The following is a 20,658-nucleotide window of genomic DNA, read 5'->3' on the forward strand; positions in this document are numbered from 1 at the left end:
TAATAAGAGATATATAGACGGACGGCATAGACTTGGTAATATAGCTTCTCAAATGAAGTTGACTTGTTGCTTTGTAAATTGTAATACGCCTTCACGTCGATGCAACACACAAGTTATATTAAAATGAAAATGAATTAAAAAAATATTTTAACGGATTAAATTCAATAGCGTCCAAATCTTATGGTTGACAATGTTGCACCATTAGTTTCCCCTGTTGGCATATTTTTTGGGTGATAGAAATAACTCAATAAGTCTATTAAGATATATGAAACTTGATCAGCATTCATCATTCAAATGATTCTTAAAACTAAAATCATTCATATCAAAAGATGACTTTGTATACTTTTTTTTTTTTTGCTATACAAATTTCATATGTAATGTAACAAACTAAGTAGTGCTCACGACTTTAGGACTCCCTTTCAAACAAACCAACCATTTATTATTTTCTCCAACTCCAACAATCGGATCCAAAAGCCTTCTCTTCAACCCATCCCTTATCGATCTCTCAAAACCACCATTAATCGGCGTTGACAATGGCGACTCCTCCTCCACTTCCAAAATCTCAACGCTCGCATCTTCCACAATCTTGTTCAAAACCTCAAACACTTGGCTCATTTTCGGGCGCATCCTTGGTTGCCGATGCAAGCATTTGTTGGCGACGCCGGCTAGCTTCTGCGCTGACTTCACCGAGTAATTTCCGGCAAGCCGAGGGTCTAGAATCCGCTCGAATTTGCTCAGGTCACGAGACAGATACGGCCTCACCCATTCCAACAGCTTTTGCTCGTTTTTCGGTTTGTTCCGGTCCATCGGCCGGCGGCCGGTGATGAGCTCGTATAGAAAGATCCCGTAGCTCCATACGTCACTTTTGTATGTTAGGCGTCCTGTTTGAACGTACTCTGGAGCTGCGTATCCAACCGTTCCGACTACCTGTGTCGAATATATTATCACAAAATTCAAAATTAGGGTTAGAACAGGTACTTGAGTTGTGTTAACCCGACCCGACCCGAGTAGAAAAAGGTGAACTATATGAGGATTTTAAACATACTGCTGTTGAAACATGGCTTATCCCGTCCGATGGGCCGAGCCGGGCCAGCCCGAAATCCGACAGCTTTGCGTTCCAATTCTCATCCAAGAGAATGTTTGAAGATTTGAAATCTCGGAAGATTATCTACCAGAAAGAAGAACATGAATGAATCAGTAACATGGTATTAATATGATCCACAAAATTAATGAAACTGGGGTGGGGTACCTGATATTCCATTCCTTCATGGAGATAAGCTAAGCCTCGAGCAGCATCTTGCGCGATTTTGAGTCTAGTTGACCATGGAAGAGGCTTCTGAAACCTGTTACACAAATGATCTAGAACGCTCCGATTAGGCATATATTCGTACACAAGAAGACGTTGGATCCCTCTTTCATCGTCTTCAGCACAATACCCCACAAGTTTGACCAAGTTTGGATGGTCAACGAACCCAAGAACGTTCACCTCCGTCACCCATTCCTTGTGACCCTGAAAAATTAATCAAAATGGGTTAAACCCTCAATCAATATCATGTTTCCATCTTGAGTTACGTTTGCGTTTGCGTTTGTTATAAGGGATTACTGATGAGTGAGTCCAATTGTCCAAACGCAGTACAACAATATTTGACTACTAAAAGCTACGCAAGCTTCAACTACTCAAAAAGATTTTCATGTGTTGATGATAATAAAAGAAGATGAAAGATGAAGAAACTGAACCTGCAATCCCCTTCTGCTAAGTTGTTTGACAGCTACATCAATCTTGTGACCAGAATCGTTAGGATTTCGTAATACACCCCGATACACACCACCAAACCCACCTTCACCAATCATGAGGGCCCGGCTAAAGTTCTTTGTGGCTGTTTTCAGCTCACCAACTTCAAATTCCCGGAGATTATTGTGACTCTTCCCACTTGGGTTTTGAGTCAAACTTGTGAATGAAACCCTTGTGGATGACTCTCTGCTAATATCAGATATATCCATTGATGTAAACTCGGACCCTGATTTTCTCCCTTCTTCACCATTCCACAACGATATGGAGGATTGACCCGTACCTGACTTTGTGCACTTCGGTTCACCATTGGAGAAGGAGAAACACTTCATAGCCTTCATCATTCACCACCCATTAAATAATAGATTTCCTAACAAAAAAAAATGTTTTGGGGAATTAGGATTTCATCCATGGATCATATAACTTGAACGGTTATAAACTATCTATCTTTCCCAAATTAAACGAGCTTTCTCCGTTCTATATTAACAAAGAAAAAACATCTAATTTGGTATTGGACGGTGTTTTGAGTTCTTCAAATCATCGACTATAATCAATAATTCACAGGAGACCACATGTACCTATTATAAAGATCACAACCGATTTCCACTAAAATCAGTAAGTGCAATCAACTTATGAACAACATACAAGATAATTAATAGAAAGAACATGAAGAAATACCTTGCAGTGAATTTTTGAGAGAAATCAAGAACTATTGGAAAAACCCTAATTTAAGGAGAGATTTGAAGAAGGAAACCCAGATGTTATGGAATAGAAAGGGGAAATTGATAAAGTGATTACAAGGATAGGCAGCTAGAATTTAGCTTACCAAACACATCGTCTTATCACCCAATGAAACCCCCACAGATAGATGATGGTGATGCAGAGCATGAATATATGGAGGGAAATAGGGGAGAATAGTGACGTTTTTATTTTTTAAATTAATTTACCCTTTTCTTCTTTCCTCACCGGTGGCGGTGTAAGCTCAAATCACAAACAAAATATAGATTTTTAATAATTAATTAATGATTATACATATCAAAATTGCTTATTTAAGAATTTTAGAGTGATTTATTTGCTCCTATTGCGCAATTATTGTCTGAATCCAATTGTTGTAGGGTTAGGTTTTTTATTCGAAATATTATTTAAGTTTTGTTGCGTGTAATTATATTCATGAAATAGTTAACTGATATTAGTAGGAGATTTTCAGCAGCTGATGGTAGGGTGAGGTGGGAATCCTAGAAAAGCCTAGAAAGTGCCTTAGAGGAATGGGTGCACTATTTAGTGTTGTATATTCGTTTGAGAGAGGGTATAAATGATTGGACCGGACGGTAGTAGGACATGAGTAGTTACTTAGAGGATCGGAACGATCCTTGAGGAACGTACGGGTAGGTGTGGAAGATAGTATTGTGCCCGTACTACTGAAAGTATAGGATCTGTACTCGAATCGAGGAAAATTTTGGGGATTCTAAGGAGCTGATTGAGGGTAAATTGTATGGTTTGGCACCATGGTTCATTACAAGTGTTTCCGTCTTATTCGATTTGTCGGTTGTTGTTGTTCAGGCCGTCGATGGGTCTGGTGATTGTTTGGGCCTTAGTGGCATTGATAGATTGGGATTGAATAGTGCAGACATATGTGAGTTAGTTGATTTCGAAGACCCGAGGGCCTTGTTTGAGGTAGTTCCAGTTGATTCGTAGGACTCAAGAAGGAAGCGACTGTGATGATCGGCTCAAGGGTTGCAGCCAGAAGCTGGGTGATTGCCAGACGGATTGGGATGTCACTATCTTCGATGGGTGTTATGTCGTTCAGCTTTCCGTATTCGGAGGAAAGGAAGATCATACATACGATTTTCAGAGTTGAAATATAGACCCAACATGGTGCTAGTTGGTTGCGGTTTGTTAGCGGCAAGTATGGCAGTATTGGAATGCATAAGAGGATTCTTGTCGTATAGTTGCCTTGAGATGGGATCAAGGGTCTGCTTCTTTTGAATTTGGTTAGATCCGACGCTAGTTGATTGTTCCAAGTGATCGAGGAATGTGAATTGAGAGCGACAACTTTTGTTGTCTCTGATGTATCCCGACTATGAGAACGTTGCCTCTTATATTTATCAATGATCCTCGTGATGAATTGATGGTTGGGGATTTGCAGGCGGAGAGTGTGGTAGTACATTTGTTTCTAGATAGGAAGTCGGTGTTATGAATGGACTACCAACATTATTGTTTGTGCATCTGTATGGGATTATTGATGCTAGAGGCGGTTATGATTGGGAGGTTTCCGAGGTCTCCATTTGAGATTCGAAATCTTTTTGAGTTTGCTTGGTCTTAATCTGGAATATCATCTTGCGTTGTATTATACATTCCAAGGGCCAGGAATGTTATGTATTTGGTTGAGCCGATTTGAGTTTTAGTCGGTTTGCAATGTCAGTTGGTGGTAGTTCGAACCCTAGTAGTGGAGAACTGGGTATTCTTCTTGAAAGATCATCGGTCTGTTTGGACAGTTGGTTTCAGAATAATGGGTCATAGGAATCTATGGTTCGGGTATGCGAGACTTTGGTTCAAGATTTGGTCAAGTCGGGGGTGCAAAGTAAGTTGCCATCAGATGTATGTGCTCAGGAATGCATGAGTTGTCTTCGCGACAAGAAGTTGTTGGTCAGGGAGCTCGTTGTAGCCAGTGGTTCCTTTCGGGAATGTCGATGTACAGATTGAGAGGCGTTTGGTTCGCTCAAGTTGAGAATTGGTTGTTGGGGGATTTAACAGCTCGTTGTATAGATCGATATCCATAATCTAGGTTGGGCAGTTGTTGATTGGTAAATCAACTTCAAAGTTTGGTACGATTAGTTGGGCATAGGTTTTGTTCAGCGGTGAATTGGATCATTGGATTAGTTGTCAATGCATTCTCGATCGTTGGTCGTTTAGTTCATCGTCAATAGTTGGAATTCTTCAAAAGTTTCGAGCTTTATCAGTTGAAGTTCAATAGATGCGTCAATCTATTGTTAAAATTTGTACATTGTACATCTTGATTTCTTGGTTTGGGTACCCTCAATTGTTGGTTATGGAAGCATTGTTCATAGCGGGCTCGGGTTTGGCAGATGTCCTTGATTATTGGAAGTTTGGATGCTGAGGCAGGGTTGTTTAATTTTTCAGGTGTGGCTTTGGATCTGCGTAGAATTCAATTTTGGCATGTCGCGACGGAAGGGTTGGTATTTTGGATTAATCCGACCAGAGTTTGACAACAGTTTTGATGGCTTTGGAAATTTTATCGAGCTATTTGCGTATTGGTGAGATTTGTTTGGTTTCAATCAAGGTACGGGATCTTAGGTGTTGTTTGTTTTTTTAAAAGCGAAAACAGTTGAAGTCTGCAGAGCACATTTGCAACCCTCTGTGGTAGAATAGGTGGACCAAACGACTATAGTATGTAATAAGAAGTCTGTTTGTTTTTTAACGTCTGCAAACTGTTGCAATAAACTGAAATTAACTATTCAATAGTTAAAAATAAATCTAAGTAAAAAATTTATTTAGCTTAATCGTATGCAAATCAAATATAAAGATCATTTTGATGATATGATTTTCAAAGATGTTTCTATAAAAGAATTAAACATAATATTTGCTAAATAACAATAAATAAAATTGTTAATTTAGCTAAAAACATGTTAATTTTTGTTAAAATTTTGAAGACGATGATTATTTTTCTGGTAACTTCAATAAACTTGGTAATTTTAATGATTAACATTATAATTTATTCATATTTGGTTATAGACAACATAACAGGAAAAATATTTATATGAAATTTACCAAACGGTTTTGAAATTATTTAAAATTATATAACAGTTTACATACTCTTCAAATAATATTAAAATAATAAAGATGTTGAAAAAAATTAAAACAAATATAAGTTGAATAATATAACTTAAAGTAAGTGAAAAGTGGTTTGAAGAGGACGGTTCACGCATCACAGGCGCAACAGTTTTTAAGTTAGAAGTATTCCAAAAAACAAATAGCTGTAAAAGGCCAAGTGTTGTGCGTGTGATGTGCGGCGCAGCAAGAAGTGGTTTTTCTGAAGAGAAAAAAACAAGCAACACATTAGTTTTCGGCCATTCGTGTGGATGTTTCTATTAGCAGTTGAAGTTCTTCATTTCGGTTAGATCTATTGGTACCACACCCTTATGGGTAAGGGTTGTGAGGAAGAAGGAGTGTAGTAGATCTAAGGTTGGTTATGTGTTTTCCCTTGGGGATATGTGTAGGTTAAATAATATAGATTAGCATGGTTCTTAATTGGTTTGTAGCCCTTAAATTGAAACAATAATGCAACGGCCTATCTCATTCTCTAGTTGTGTGCGACCATTTTTTCGCCTAAAATTGCATTGGTAGCTGCCTATATTGTGAAAGGAATTGTGCGTGATAGAAGGGTATGACCCATATTCGTGTTCAGTTAACATTGAGAGGGGTGTTGATTGGGTCCCTACAAGTCGGTGGATTAATGGTTAGGGTATCTTTAGGCCCCTGTGGTGCTGGTCGTGAGCTTCCAGGACAGTGATGGAATAACGGCAAGATCGGCATTGTATCGTGAGCCTATCGTTTTAGTGGTCAGAAGGTGTCACGATGTATCGTGGACCAGTGGTTGTATGATTCTTATGGGCGGGACCCGGTAGTCGTTTGAATGAGAGTCTTAGATCTTGGAGCGTTATTCCTATTAGCATGCTTGGGTATTAGTGCATTGTTGGGAGTCGGGAGACTCAGTGACCAGCTGGTTTAGATCTTAAGGATGGTAGAAGTGTGTTTTGGTGGGTGTATTAATCATGCATCAGAAGTCCCTTGATGAATGTTTGCAATTGGGGACCGCGTTTTTCTTGAGGATGGTTTATTAAGGGTTTGTTACCAATGTTGGGTATTGGTTCTAAAACCTCGAGTCTTGAGGTTCGTTGTAAATGTCTCGAGTGATTTGTCAGGTGAATGTGCACCCGAGCTAATAAGATATTCAGATGCAACGTGAAATTCTTGGATGAACCCTCATTATGCTCGTGGGAGCAGTGGGTTGGCGATAACTTGTCAGGAAGTCAAGCGTATGTTTAAGGTTTTTAGGAACAACTTCGGATTTGAGATTTGTGGAAATTTACGATCGGGAGGTTTTAAGTATTTTTTCGGCATGAATTGGTGGTGTTCCTGGTCAAGGAACTAGGGGTAGGTATGAAGAACGGATGATCATTAGTTTCAAGGTATAGTTTCTGAAGTTTAAACTGAGGAGTTCCCAGTTTCGGGAAATATATTTATGGAGTTGGTTTGTGATTGTAGTTTTGAGAGTTTCTCAATTGAGCGGTTATCACTGGAAATTCGGTCTTGCAGGTTAGTTGTGACAAATGTCTTTGTCAAGTCGCCTTTGTTTCCAAGTGAAAGGTTTTCGACAACAATGAATGGACAGAGATTTTGTTTCCCATTAGAATCAACAAGATAATTCATGGTCGGAAGGGTTTTCGTTCGGTTTAGGTTGTGAAGTGGAGTCGTATTGGCAGTAATTCATAATGGTTGTGTATGTCGAGAAGTCAGACAAGGTTTTGGGGTTTTCAGATTTCGGGTAGAGTAGTGATAGATGTTCTTTAGTGGTTAAAGTTGGTGAGGCAAGGATCCATTCGTCGTCGGGGTATGAGGGCCCTGATTAGGATGGGTTCGATTATAGTTTTGGAAGGTCGTTGTATGTGTGAGTCGACTTCTCAGTCCGTATCAGGGTTGTGGGAGAATCATCCAGGTTGTCTGGCATATCTGGAAGGTAGTAAGGAGTGATTTCGAGGACGGGATCTAATTTAAGTGGAGGAGAGTTGTAAAAACTTGTTTTCCAAGTATCCCTTTTATACCCTTATTATGTGAAATGTTGGAAAAATGGGTCCCTTGTTGCATTTGAAGAAAAACACATTCTCAGCTGGACGTTATGTGTCCTTTATGAACGGCGTGCCTTGGGAACACTATGCGTTCGTTGTGGACGCTATGCGTTCTCAGACTGGACTCAAAACCCTAATTTTTAGGGTTTGGACACTATTTAAGCATCACTATAGCCCCACACCCTTCCTTAACTCCAACCTCCCTCTCTATTTCGAAACCCTAAAGTGTGTAAGTGTATTTTGAAGCTTGGAGAGTCATTTTGGTGCCGTTTTGGTACTCTTGGTGCCATTTTGAGTTGTATTTGAGATGGGTCACTATTTGATGAATAGGTGAAGGTTAGAGCTGATACTCGGAGTCGGGACCTATTCAGCTATTTGTTCGGTTTGGGAGGTGAGTCTCTTCACTGTACTCGTGGGTCGAAGGCACCAATGTCGGCCCACTGGATTATGTTTGTAGGATGATGGTTGTCTTTGTAACACTTGTTGATAGGCATGTATGTGTTTGTTGTCTTTGTGAGTCATTCTTATATGTTTGTATGCTTATGTATGTGGGATTAAATAGACTCAGGAGTTGATACGGACCCGACACAGCTACAAGCTGTTACATAAAGTCATTATGGACTCGGGGTTCATATGGATCCGACACAGAAACATGTTGTTATATTTGTATATATGTTGTATGTGGTATTTTGGGGAACTCACTAAGCTTTATGCTTACAGTTTTGTAGTTTAAACATTTTCAGGTGCTTTCAGTTTTTAAAAGAAGAGTATGACTTGATCGCACTACATCCCCTGAAGATTTATTCCGCAGTGATTATTTATGATTTTACTATGATGTTTTGAGAATACTTTTCCTCTAACCGTCCTTTGGGATGATGTATGAATGGTTTTGGTTTATTTAAAATGAAATTTTTACTCGTTATTTTTGGGATGTTACATCTGATCCAAGTGGGGGAGAATTTTAACATTCATTATTCAGGTAACTTACATTTTTAACCCTTAATATGAAAATTTGTTGCAAAATTGGTCCCATGGTTCATTAATGAGAAACGTGCCTTCTGTTGCATATGTTGGGCGTACACTTGTGTATGCTGGGCATACGTAGTCGATGTTTAAACCCTAATTTTTAGGTTTTGAGCCATATTTAAGCATCCTTAACTCCCAAGACCTTTTCCCCACATCAGTCTCCATTGCCCACTTCGTCCCTTACAAACTCGAATCTCTATTGGTGGTATTTTGAGCTAATTTTGGTGTTTGGTGCCAATTGTAGAAGGAAAAAAGCCATTTGAAATCAAGGAAGGAGATCCAAGCTTTTGAGATCTGAGTTTTACACCCCTTGAGCAACCTCCAGAAGGTAGAAGGTATAAAGTTCTGAACTTGTTGGTTATCTCATTAGATCTTGCTATATGTGGAGTTTTGTGCTTTTTAGTGCCATATCATTGGTCTAAGTGGGTACGAACTACTCTAGACCAAATGAGTTGTCCTTTTGGACGTTTTAGAGTGTCTAGACTTATAAAAATAGGATATTGATCATTCACATGTGACATCCCCATTTTCACGGCCAGAAAAGACCGATTTGTTTATGCTTTATTTTCAAATCAGAGTAACTTTTTTAAAGAAAAGTGTTGCGGAATTTGTTCCCAGAAAAACATTATAAATATGTTATCAAAGCATTTCTGAAGAAATGTATTTTATTCATTTTAAAACTTTGGTATGTCATCGTCAATACAGAAACATAAGCATAAACAGAACTTACATTCATTTATACTAGTGATCTACATCTCTTTAATTTCTCAGTGTAGTGTAGCATTATATCGACACCTGTGGTACAAATAAACTGAGTGGGTCGGGTTGGGAAACCTGGTGAGTACATAGGGTTTTCAACCCACAATAATATAGTTATTATATTTCATCATCAAACAATTAACCCATTTACCCATCCTCATTATCTTCTTTATTCTTAAGTATCTCCTCTATGAATCGTCTATCCCTAATTATTTATTCCTAAGGATTGTCCTAAGGAATAGGCGCGAAGTCCATCGCTGCCAGGATTTATATAACATGCATTAAGTCCATAGTTGTCAGGGTTCATCCAACGGACGCTAAGTCCATAGCTGCCAAGGTTTATCTCATTTATTGACAGTATTATTTTCGAGAGTCCACCCGTAATACATGTCAATGGGTTTTTTAGAGTACACCGGGTGAATATATCGTTCACAACACTTACAGGTTGAGAGTCTGCTAGTGTTCCACTGGACCGTCCAGAATAGTCTGTGGTTGTTATCCATAATCTGCTAGATGACGAGGCCAACGCTTGGGTAAAGGTTTCTCTCATTTTTCACCTCTCACCCTCATCTCATGATCTATATCATCTTTAATCTCATCCGCCAACTCATCTTTCATCACACACCAACTATTTCATCTACCCATATTCTACCCAACATATTTGTTGATATAAAATACATATACAGTTCAGATCTGAAGTAAAGGTTTAGATCTGAAAAGAAAATACATATACAGTTTAGATCTAAAGAAAAAGAGGTTTAGATCTGAAAAGAAAATACATATACAGTTCAGATCTAAAGAAAAGGATTAGATATGAAAAGAAAAGAAAATACATATACAGTTCAGATCTGAAGAAAAGGTTTAGATCTGAAAACAAAATACATATACAGTTTAGATCTGAAGAAAAGGTTTAGATCTGAAAAGAAAATACATATAGTTCAGATCTGAAGAAAAAAAAGTTTAAAGCTTTCTTCCAGCATAGATCTCAAGATAAACAGATAATATGCACACATAGCACGTAATTTATATAAAATACTTCATATCTATGTGTAAGATGAAAGTAACTATGCACTCATTTGTTAAGGTGGTGATTCGGACAGCGCTTCGCTTCTTAAAATAATCTCTTTTGATGAAACAACAGTTTTGCTAAAAACTGGGTTCTGCGCGGGCAGAGTTTCAAACCGAAAAACTCTTTTTTTCAGAGCCTTCAGGCGCTCCGGGGCTTTCTTCTAGTGCTAGGGAAGTTTCCTAGGCTTGGGGGTGTTTGGGAGGTTTAGAGAGAGAGTAGAGAGAGAAAGAAGTGGTGAAAGTTGTGAGAAAGAAGGTTGGCCTTGCACCCCTTTTATAGGGTTGAAGCCTCACAATACGTGGGGTGTACTCATCGGTCTAGGCGGGGCGTAGTGGACACACATCGGATAACTGCTGGGGTATTGTGGCTCGCTTTGGACCGTAGAAGGAAGAAGACCGCGTAGCATACCAACTTTGTACGCGGGGCGTACTTCGGTACGTAGGGCGTCTGAAGATACGATGGGCGTAGTCCTCGCATCCAGCTCACATTTTACACATTCAACTTCTAAAATTCGTAACTTTCGCATACGAGCTCTGTTTTTTATGTTCCTTATATCCACGCGTAGGTGGGACCGTACTCTACAACTCTCGTTTAGACTCCGTCGGCTATTTTTGCATTTATTTTTAAAGTTATATTTTTTAACAATACGGGACAGGAAAAGTTCGTTAAAAATCCATAACTTCTTCATCCAACGTCCGTTTCCATCTGTCTTTTAACCGTTGTGCTACTATGAACGAGACTTTCGATTCTCGTTTAGTTTATGTCGGCTAAAAATCCGTCGATCTACTATTCCAACTCCGGGTTGCATACTACTACGCCGAAACTTAAAAAAATCATAACTTCCTCATACGAAGTCATATTTGGCCGTTCTTTTTATGCTCTCGGTTTAACGTATGCTACGAATTTAGTTTAGATTTCTAAGGCTAGAAATCACTTTATCATAAACTCACTTTTTACGTCACGCAGTGTCGTGCCGGTTCTGTCGTGAAACTTCGACAGGCCGTAACTTCTTCATTATAACTCGGATTTCGGCGTTCTTGATATGTCCGGAATCCTTGTCACGACCACTAGAACTTTCTTCACAAATATCAAGTTTATCTAACATTTTACTTTTGACGTTGATCTTCGTTCTTAATTTATTATATCTTTATAGACGAGTATATAAGCACATAATTCACATAATATTCGAGTAATTTATCTTTATTATTTCAAAATGAGTTACAATGGTAGACCTCAACTATTACATTATCATACTAATGCTTAGCCTAGAAACACGGACGTTACAATTCTCTCCCCCTCAGGATGATTCCGTCCCGTAATCATGCATTAGCAAACAGATGTGGATAGAGACTCATCATGTCACTCTCTATTTCCTAAGTGAGGTTCGGCCCATTCGTATGTTTCCAACACACAAGCACTAAGTCGATCATCTTGCGTCGTAACTTCGTTGTCTTGCGGTCAATAATCGCTTTGGGCTCTTCTATTGGCCTCTTATTCTCATCAATTCTTAACTTTGTAATTGGAATTATGTTGGGAACTTCTCCCGTGAACTTCCTCAAATAAAACACATGGAAAGTGTTATGAATGCATCTAGTTCTTCTGGTAGTTCTAGCTTGTAAGCTTGGTTCTCAATCCTCTGAAGAACTTTGAATGGTCCAATAAACCTTGGACTCAACTTCTCTCTTTTCTCAAATCTTATAAGTCCGTTCCACGGTGAGACTTTAAGCAAAACCGAATTTTCAACTTTGAATGTCATCGGTCGCCTCTTCTTGTCAGCATAGCTCTTTTGACGATCCTGAGCTACTGACATCCTTTCTCTAATCACTTTTAGCTTTTCAACAGTCTGATGGACTATCTCTGGGCCCATAAACTACTTTTCTCTGGCCTCAAGCCAACAAGACGGCGTACGACACTTTTGTCCATACAAAGCTTGATAGGGTGCCATCTTGATGCTCGAATGGTAACTATTGTTGTAGGAAAACTCTACCAGGGGTAAGTGCTCATCCCAGTTACCTTGGAATTCTAGGGTACATACTCTTAGCATATCTTCAAGTGTTTGAATCATTCTTTCGCTCTGACCATCAGTCTGCAGATGGTAAGCTGTATTTAAACACCACTTCGTACCCATTTCCTCTTGTAGACTTCTCCAAAACCTTGATGTGAAATGACTATCACGATCTGATACAATCATTAGAGGAACACCGTGAAGTCTTACTACCTCTTTCACGTAAGCATTTGCAAGCTTATCCATAGACCATCTTTCATTGGCTGCTATGAAGTGTGCACTCTTAGTGAACCGATCAATGACCACCCAAATCATGTCTTGACCGTCCTTCGTTCTGGGCAGTTTAGTCACAAAATCCGTGGTGATGTCTTCCCATTTACCCATGGGTACATGTAAAGGTTTTAAACTCCCATACGGTTTCTGATGTTGTGTCTTAACTCGCGAACATGTTACACAATCTGCCACATACTTTGCAACATCGAGCTTCATTGTCGGCCACCAGTAGTAGGGTTTCAAATCCCTATACATTTTAGTGTTGTTGGGATGAATCGAGTACATGGACTTGTGAGCTTATTCCATCAGAGGATCTCTTATTCCTCCCGTCTTAGGTACCCAAATCCTATCTTGGAATACTTCAATCCTTGATTATTCGTACCGAACACCAACTTTTTACCTTAAAGTTCTTACTTTCGGTCATTTTTCTCTGAAGCTTCTTCTTCATTTTTCTCTGAAGCTTCTTCTTGAGCTTCCTTAATGATTTCCACAATCGTTGAGACAACTTCTATTCTTAACTCTCTTGGCCTTTTTCTTTCAAGGTTTACTTTTCGACTTAGAGTATCAGCTACAACTTTTTCTTTATCGGGGTGGTAAAGTATCTCACAGTCGTAATCCTTGAGTAACTCTAGCTAGCGTCATTGTCTCATATTCAATTCCTTCTGATTAAAGAAATTCTGGAGACTCTTATGATCAGTGAAAAGTTTGCACTTTGTGCCATAAAGATAATGTCTCCGTATCTTTAGAGCGAATACTACCGCTGACAACTCCAAATCATGAGTGGGGTAGTTCTTTTCGTGTTATTTCAGATGTCTCGATGCATATGCTATCACTTATTCCTTCTGGGTTAGAACACAAACTAACCAAACTCCAGATGCAACGCTATAGACTACGAAGTCTTCAACTCTGTCCCGAATCACCAACAAGACATGGCTTGTATAACGACTCCATATGTTATCTCTTCATCCTAGGTAATAGTCGTAACTATTATGTTCCTTCGAATGAGTATCTAACTTTTGGAATTCTTGTCTGCAGGCGGTGCTCGCTCTTGCACCCGCTCTATATCCCATGTTGGACTTTTAATGGTGACCTTCAAGTCACAATCTCGATCCTTATTGGATACTCCTCATTCTCCTTAACGGAATTAAGATAAGTTCTTTCCTTCGATTACCATAATAGATTGATGGGTCATGTTCTAATGACCCCCCGTCGTATGATGCACTGCCTAGACTAAAGTATTTTAAGTCAAGTTTCTGAACGGAATATACCTTCCTTTGTGTTCTAATGTGATATAATCACATTCTAGCATGCAATACTTCTAGCTACAAGCTTCTTACTTCAACAACGATCGTGATACTTCTATTGATCGCTTCGATTATCTTCCACTTCAGTCGTCCAGTTTAAGTCAGACGCTACATCGATCTTGTTTCCCCGAACCACATAACATACTCATCTTAGTCGGACTCGATATGATATGACCACTAGGGTCTGAATGACAATCATCTTCTTAGTCATCACTGAAACGATGGTAACGACGAACATGAACAAAACAGAATCAATTACTAGCTTCTTGGTAACCTTGAGACCTTCCCTGATCCATGTGTGAGTCATGTGCTTCCGGTAGTATAGGAATCTACTACCATTCACACCTACTCATATTCGTCCCAAGTATTGTCTCGCAGTTTTCCAAGTCACCTTTCAAGAATTTCACATAATCATTTAACACATCAGATAACAAAACCAGAGTTTATATTATTTCTTGAAACGATTACATAGGCGTTCAAGTTCACCTTATACTATGCCTCTAATAGTCTACACCACATGGTACTATCTACATGGCTACTTCATATCTTGACTTTCAGATATAAAATCCTCACTCGTGATTCCTTGCGTTGTCACCTTCTTCGTCAAGGATTTTCTGAGATGCTTTTTGGCTTTGGAAGTGCATTCGATCTTGCTGCTTCATTTTTTTGTTCGGGAAGTCCCTAGATAAATGCCCTTCTTCCCTACATCCTTAACACACCTTCTTGCTAAATGTACATTCATTGGCGTAATGCCCAGTCCTTCCACATTTGAAGCAAGTCACCTCCCTTCTAGAGTGTTTATTTTTTCACTTCTCGCACCATTTTTCTTTACCTCCTCCTTTGCCAGACTTTGAGAACATGTTGCTCTTGTTGGACACTAAAGATCCTTCAAATTTCCTCTTCTTGCCAACTTCAACCTTGTTGGCGGTCCTGTCGTTGATCATTTCTTCAATAGACTTAGCAAACCAGATGGTCGCCTCAAGAGTAGGTGTCTGGCGTACAGGCACAGTAAGTTCGTCCTTACTTTGTTGAAGTAAACGTCTTGTCTCTTCCATTTGTTGATCCAACATCATCCGCACCATTGCGTGTACTCCTGCAATCGTGATTGGATCAAGTGCAGCTGCTACTTTTGGTGCACTCTTAATCACTTGTGGCTCAGGCTGCGGGTTACCGTTTCCGAATCCGCTTCGAGTGCTCACCATGTCGATCTATACACCAAAATCAGACGTTTTGTGTGTAGTGACGAGAATTTAGATAGAAAATATTTATTTATGATAGACGTATAAATCACCTTATCACTCTAAAAAGTTACATGTCAGTTGTAATACCGTAATCAAACATTTAGAAATCTGAACACATAAAATTTCCAGATTCGGAAACATACCATAGATCCGATCAAACGATAGCATCATAGAGCATCACAATTCATTTAGCACATAAAGCAATTTAGGCATCTTCCCTAAATTAGCTAATCCCCGTGTCTATTCGGGTGTACTACCTAGAATATAATAAACATACTCCTCACGATCATCTCTTAGCATTCTAAGTTGAAGTCTAGAAATTTTCCTAAAATTCCTAGTTCGCTTAAACTAATGCTCTGATACCAACTGTGACATCCCCATTTTCACGGCCAGAAAAGACCGATTTGTTTATGCTTTATTTTCAAATCAAAATAACTTTTTTTAAAGAAAAGTGTTGCGGAATTTGTTCCCAGAAAAACATGATAAATATGTTATCAAAGTATTTCCAAAGAAATGTATTTTATTCATTTTAATACTTTGGGATGTCATCGTCAATACAGATACATAAGTATACACAAAACTTACATTCATTTACACTAGTGATCTACATCTCTTTAATCTCTTAGTGTAGTGTAGCTTTATATCGACACCTGTGGTACAAATAAACTGAGTGGGTCGGGTTGGGAAACCTGGTGAGTACATAGGGTTTTCAACCCACAATAATATAGTTATTATGTTTCATCAACAATGAACCCATTTACCAATCCCTATTATCTTCTTTATTCTTAAGTATCTCCTCGATGAATCGTCTATCCCTCATTATTTATTCCTAAGGATTGTCCAAAGGAATAGGCACGAAGTCCATCATTGGCAGGATTTATATAACAAGCACTAAGTCCATAGTTGTCAGGGTTCATCCTGATGGGTTTTGAGCACTATAACAATCCTATGGTGCACATACAACCCTAGAAGCTTTGGATCTAAGTTTTCTCAAGTTATACATGCAATTTCATTTTATCCAAAGCATATAACCTAGCTAGCATGCAATTGGAGATATACAATATAAAAAACTAGTTAGATGAATACCTCTTAGTTGTAGCTTGTAGTTCTTGGCCTTTCAAGAGCTTTGTACCTCAAGTGTGATACCTCTAATGTGTCACAAAACACCAAAAGCAAGAGGAGGCTTATTAGAGAGAGGTTAGGAGGCACCAAAATCATTTAGGGTTTCACTATGGAATAGAGTGACCGATTTTAGGGAGCTAGGGTTTCAATTTATAGTGTGGAATCCTTAGGGTTTCATACATAAAACCCTAAAACCTTTGGCATTCCAATGATCCATATGATAGGGCCTTTGGACTAACTCTTCATGGACTCTCACATAGATTTAGCCCATCCCTAATTAATCATGGATCAATAGCCCAAACTATAAATATTACTGATTTACCTAAACAGTCCCTGTAAATTTAATCAGTCTCTTTTGATCACTAAATTAATTCTTGATCAATACTCATTAAATAATATGATTTCTCAATTAATATATTATTCATATAATATATTAATAAATCATAAATAACCACTTTCTCAAATATCCATCCTATCAAATTGCTCTGACGAAAGCAACCCAAAAGGACCATGCTACTATCGGGTCAAGTACATACCAATTATAGTTATGGGCTTAGACATCTAATCCAACACATCCAACGAGCGCTAAGTCCATAGCTGCCAAGGTTTATCTCATTTATTGACAATATTATTTTCAGGAGTCCACCCGCAATACATGTCAATGGGTTTTTAGAGTACACCGGGTGAACATATCGTTCACAACACCTACAGGTTGAGAGCCTGTTAGTGTTCCACCGGACAGTCTAAAATAGTCGATAGTTGTCATCCATACTCTGCTAGAAGACGGGGCCAACGCTTGGGTAAAGGTTTCTCTCATTTTTCACCTCTCACCCTCATCTCATGATCTATATCATCTTTCATCTCATCCTCCAACTCATCTTTCATCGCACACCAACTATTTCATCTACCCATATTCTACCCAACATATTTGTAGATATAAAATACATATACAGTTCAGATCTAAAAAAAAGGTTTAGATCTAAAAAGAAAATACATATACAGTTCATATCTGAAAAAAAAATACATATACAGTTCAGATCTAAAGAAAAGGTTTGGATATGAAAAGAAAATACATATACAGTTCAGATATGAAGAAAAGGTTTAGATCTGAAAAAAAAATACATACAGTTCAGATCTGAAGAAAAAAAGATTAAATCTTTCTTCCAGCATAGATCTCAAGATAAACAGATAATATGCACACATAGCACGCATTTTATATAAAATACTTCATATCTATGTGTAAGATTAAAGTAACTATGTACTCACTGGTTAAGGTGGTGATTCGAACAACGCTTCGCTTCTTAAAATAATTTCATTTGACAAAACAACGGTTTAGCTAAAAACCGGGTTCTGCGCGGGCAGAGTTTCAAACCGAAAAACTCTTTTTCTTGGAGCCTTCGAGCGCTCCGGGGCTTTCTTCTAGTGCTAGGGAAGTTTCCTAGGCTTGGGGGTGTTTGAGAGGTTTAGATAGAGAGAGTAGAGATAGAAAGAAATGGTGAAAGTTGTGAGAAAGAAGGTTGGCCTCGCACCCCTTTTATAGGGCCGAAGCCTCGCAGTATGAGGGGCGTACTCATCGGTCTACATGGGGCGTAGTGGACACACGTTGGATAACTTCTGGGGCATCGTGGCTCGCTTCGGACCACAGAAGGAAAAAGACTGCAGTGTACCAACTTTGTATGCAGGGCGTCCGAAGATACGCTGTGCGTAGTCCTCGCATCCAGCTCGCATTTTACACCTTCAACTTCTAAAATTCGTAACTTTCGCATACGAGATCCGTTTTCGACGTTCTTTATACCCACGCGTAGGTGGGACCGTAATCACAACTCTTGTTTAGACTCCGTCGGCTAATTTTGAATGAGACCTTCGATTCTTGTTTAGGTTATGTCGGCTAAAAATCAGTCGATCTACTATTCGAACTTCGGACTGCATACTGCTACGCCGAAACTTAGAAAAATCATAACTTCCTCATACGAAGTCAAATTTGGGCGTTCCTTTTTTGCACGCTCTCGGTTTAATGTATGCTACGACTTTCATTTTGATTAAAAAGGCTAAAAAGCACTTTATCGTAAACTCGCTTTTTATATCACGCAGTGTCGTGCCGGTTCTGTCGCGAAACTTCAACAGGCCATAACTTCTTCGTTATAACTCGGATTTCGGCGTTCTTGATATGTCCGGAATCCTTGTCACAACCACTACAACTTTCTTCACAAATATCAAGTTTATCCACCTGAATATCCTCCAATGGTGCCACTGCGGAATCATCAACTAAGCACTTCCGTAGCTGAGAGACATGGAACGTGCTATGAATCTGACTGAGCTCATCTGGAAGATCCAAGCGATAAGCAACCCAGACCACCCGAGCCAAAACCCTAAAAAGACCAATGTACCTGTGGCCCAGCTTACCTCGCTTCCTGAACCAGATGACACATTTCCAAGGTGACACTTTCGGGAGAACCATATCTCCCAACCAGAACTCTAAATGTGACCGGCGCTTGTCAGCATAACTCTTATGCCGACTTTGAGCTGTTTGGAGCCTACTCCGAACCTGCTGAATCAGCTCGGTGGTCTTGAGTACCACTTCGGTATGATAATTGTTGTTATACTCCGCTAACGAAAGATATGTATCCCAGCTCCCACTGAAATCTAGAACATACGCCCGCAGCATATCCTTTAGGGTCTGAATGGTCCGCTCACTCTGACCATCGATCTACGGATGGAGTGTTGTGCTGAAATGGAGACAAGTGCTCAACTCGTCATGGAACCTCTTCCAAAACCTAGAAGTAAACCGGACATCTCTGCCTGAAACCACCGATACCGGCACCCCATGACGTGCCACAATCTCCCTGATATAAATCTCAGCCAACTTCTCTATAGAAATACTCTCCTGAATCGGAATGAAATGCGCGTTCTTGGTCAAACGATCCACGATGACCCAAATCGAATCCACTCCGCTCCCAGTCTGAGGTAGCTTCATGATAAAATTCATGGTAATATCCTCCCATTTCCATACGAGAATCTCCAACAGCTCCATCTTTTCGTGAGGTCTCTGATGCTCGACCTTGACTTTCCTACATGTCAAGCATCGCTCCACAAACCAAGCCACATCCCACTTTATGCAGGGCTACCATAAATCGAGACGAAGATCCCTATACATCTTCGTCGCCCCGGGATGAATGGAGAGCCTAGATTTGTGTGCATCCTCCATCAAAATCTAACGCACACCGCCTCAAAACGGAATCCAAACCCGCCGATTCAGAGTCAACAACCCACGGCTATTATAATTGAAGGAAGCCACCTAACCAACAATACGCTCACTCTTTCGGTGCTCTTCCTTCATAGCCTCAACCTGAGCCTCACAAATCTGCTCCAACAGCAGAGTAATCACGGTCATCCTCGAGCATATGTCTCTGATCGGAGTCGCGACCGCGTTGCGGCTGAGAGCATCGGCCACCGCATTGGCCTTCCCCGAGTGAAAAGGATCTCACAATCATAATCCTTTACCACATCCAACCACCGGTGCTGCCTCATATTCAAATTCGGTTGATCCATCAAATACCGTAGGTTGTTCTGATCTGTGTAAATAGTACAACGGAGCCCATAGAGGTAATGCCGCCAAATCTTGGGGCCGAAAACCACGGCGCCCAAATCCAAATCATGCGTCGGATAATTCGCCTAATGAGGCTTCAGTTGCCTCGAAGCGTAAGTGATCACGCGACCCCTCAGCATCAACACTACCCCCAATCCTGTGATCGACGCATCACAATATACCACAAAATCCTCAACACCCTCCGGCAGGGTCAAAATTGGTGCCTTACACAACCGCTATCTCAGGGTCTCAAAAGTTGCCTGCTGCTCAAGCTCCCAGCGAAATGTAACAATCTTCTTTGTCAACCGGGTCAAAGGAACAACTATCTTGGAAAAATCCTGGATGAATCTCCGATAATAACCCGCCAAACCAAGAAAGCATAGAATCTCAGATGGAGACCTCGGAACCTCCCACTGCATCACGGCCTCGACCTTGGCCGAATCGACCAAAATACCATTCTGGTTGACAAGGTGCCCCAGAAACTGCACCTCGCGCAACCAGAACTCACACTTGGAGAACTTTGTGAAAAGTCTCACCCTCCTCAATGTCTCCAGCACTTCCCTCAAGTGCTCCCTGTTGCTGCTCCTGAGTCTTGGAATAAACCAAGATATCGTCGA

At 39.8% G+C, this 20,658-nt stretch overlaps 1 protein-coding gene across 2 annotated transcripts; it reads right to left on the reverse strand.

Annotated features, from left to right (window-relative positions):
• Positions 1-295: 295 nt before the first annotated feature.
• LOC145161119 (serine/threonine-protein kinase PCRK1-like) lies at positions 296-2,683 on the reverse strand. Of its 2 annotated transcripts, XM_079080562.1 has the most exons (6): positions 2,616-2,633; positions 2,468-2,512; positions 1,738-2,159; positions 1,250-1,510; positions 1,046-1,168; positions 296-927 (listed from the first exon to the last, which is right to left on the reverse strand). In XM_079080562.1, the coding sequence occupies exons 3-6, from the start codon at positions 2,131-2,133 to the stop codon at positions 388-390; spliced, it is 1,320 nt and encodes a 439-aa protein (XP_078936688.1). In that variant the 5' UTR covers positions 2,134-2,159; positions 2,468-2,512; positions 2,616-2,633; the 3' UTR covers positions 296-387. The 2 variants fall into 2 exon arrangements, with proteins under 2 accessions (XP_078936688.1, XP_078936689.1); XM_079080563.1 differs by lacking the exon at positions 2,468-2,512 and having other exon boundaries at positions 2,616-2,683.
• Positions 2,684-20,658: the final 17,975 nt, after the last annotated feature.

The sequence above is a fragment of the Lactuca virosa genome, chromosome 2 (assembly GCF_052849685.1).
Source record: "Lactuca virosa cultivar CGN04683 chromosome 2, Lactuca_virosa_CGN04683_v6, whole genome shotgun sequence".
Taxonomy (NCBI): Eukaryota; Viridiplantae; Streptophyta; class Magnoliopsida; order Asterales; family Asteraceae; genus Lactuca; species Lactuca virosa.

Coding starts and splice junctions, on each gene's coding strand:
- LOC145161119 (XM_079080563.1), bottom strand. CDS start 2,133: ATGATGAAGGCTATGAAGTGTTTCTCCTTCTCCAATGGTGAACCGAAG. Junction 1,511..1,737: donor TTAGCAGAAGGGGATTGCAG/GTTCAGTTTCTT, acceptor TTAATTTTTCAG/GGTCACAAGGAATGGGTGAC. Junction 1,169..1,249: donor ATGAAGGAATGGAATATCAG/GTACCCCACCCC, acceptor TCTTTCTGGTAG/ATAATCTTCCGAGATTTCAA.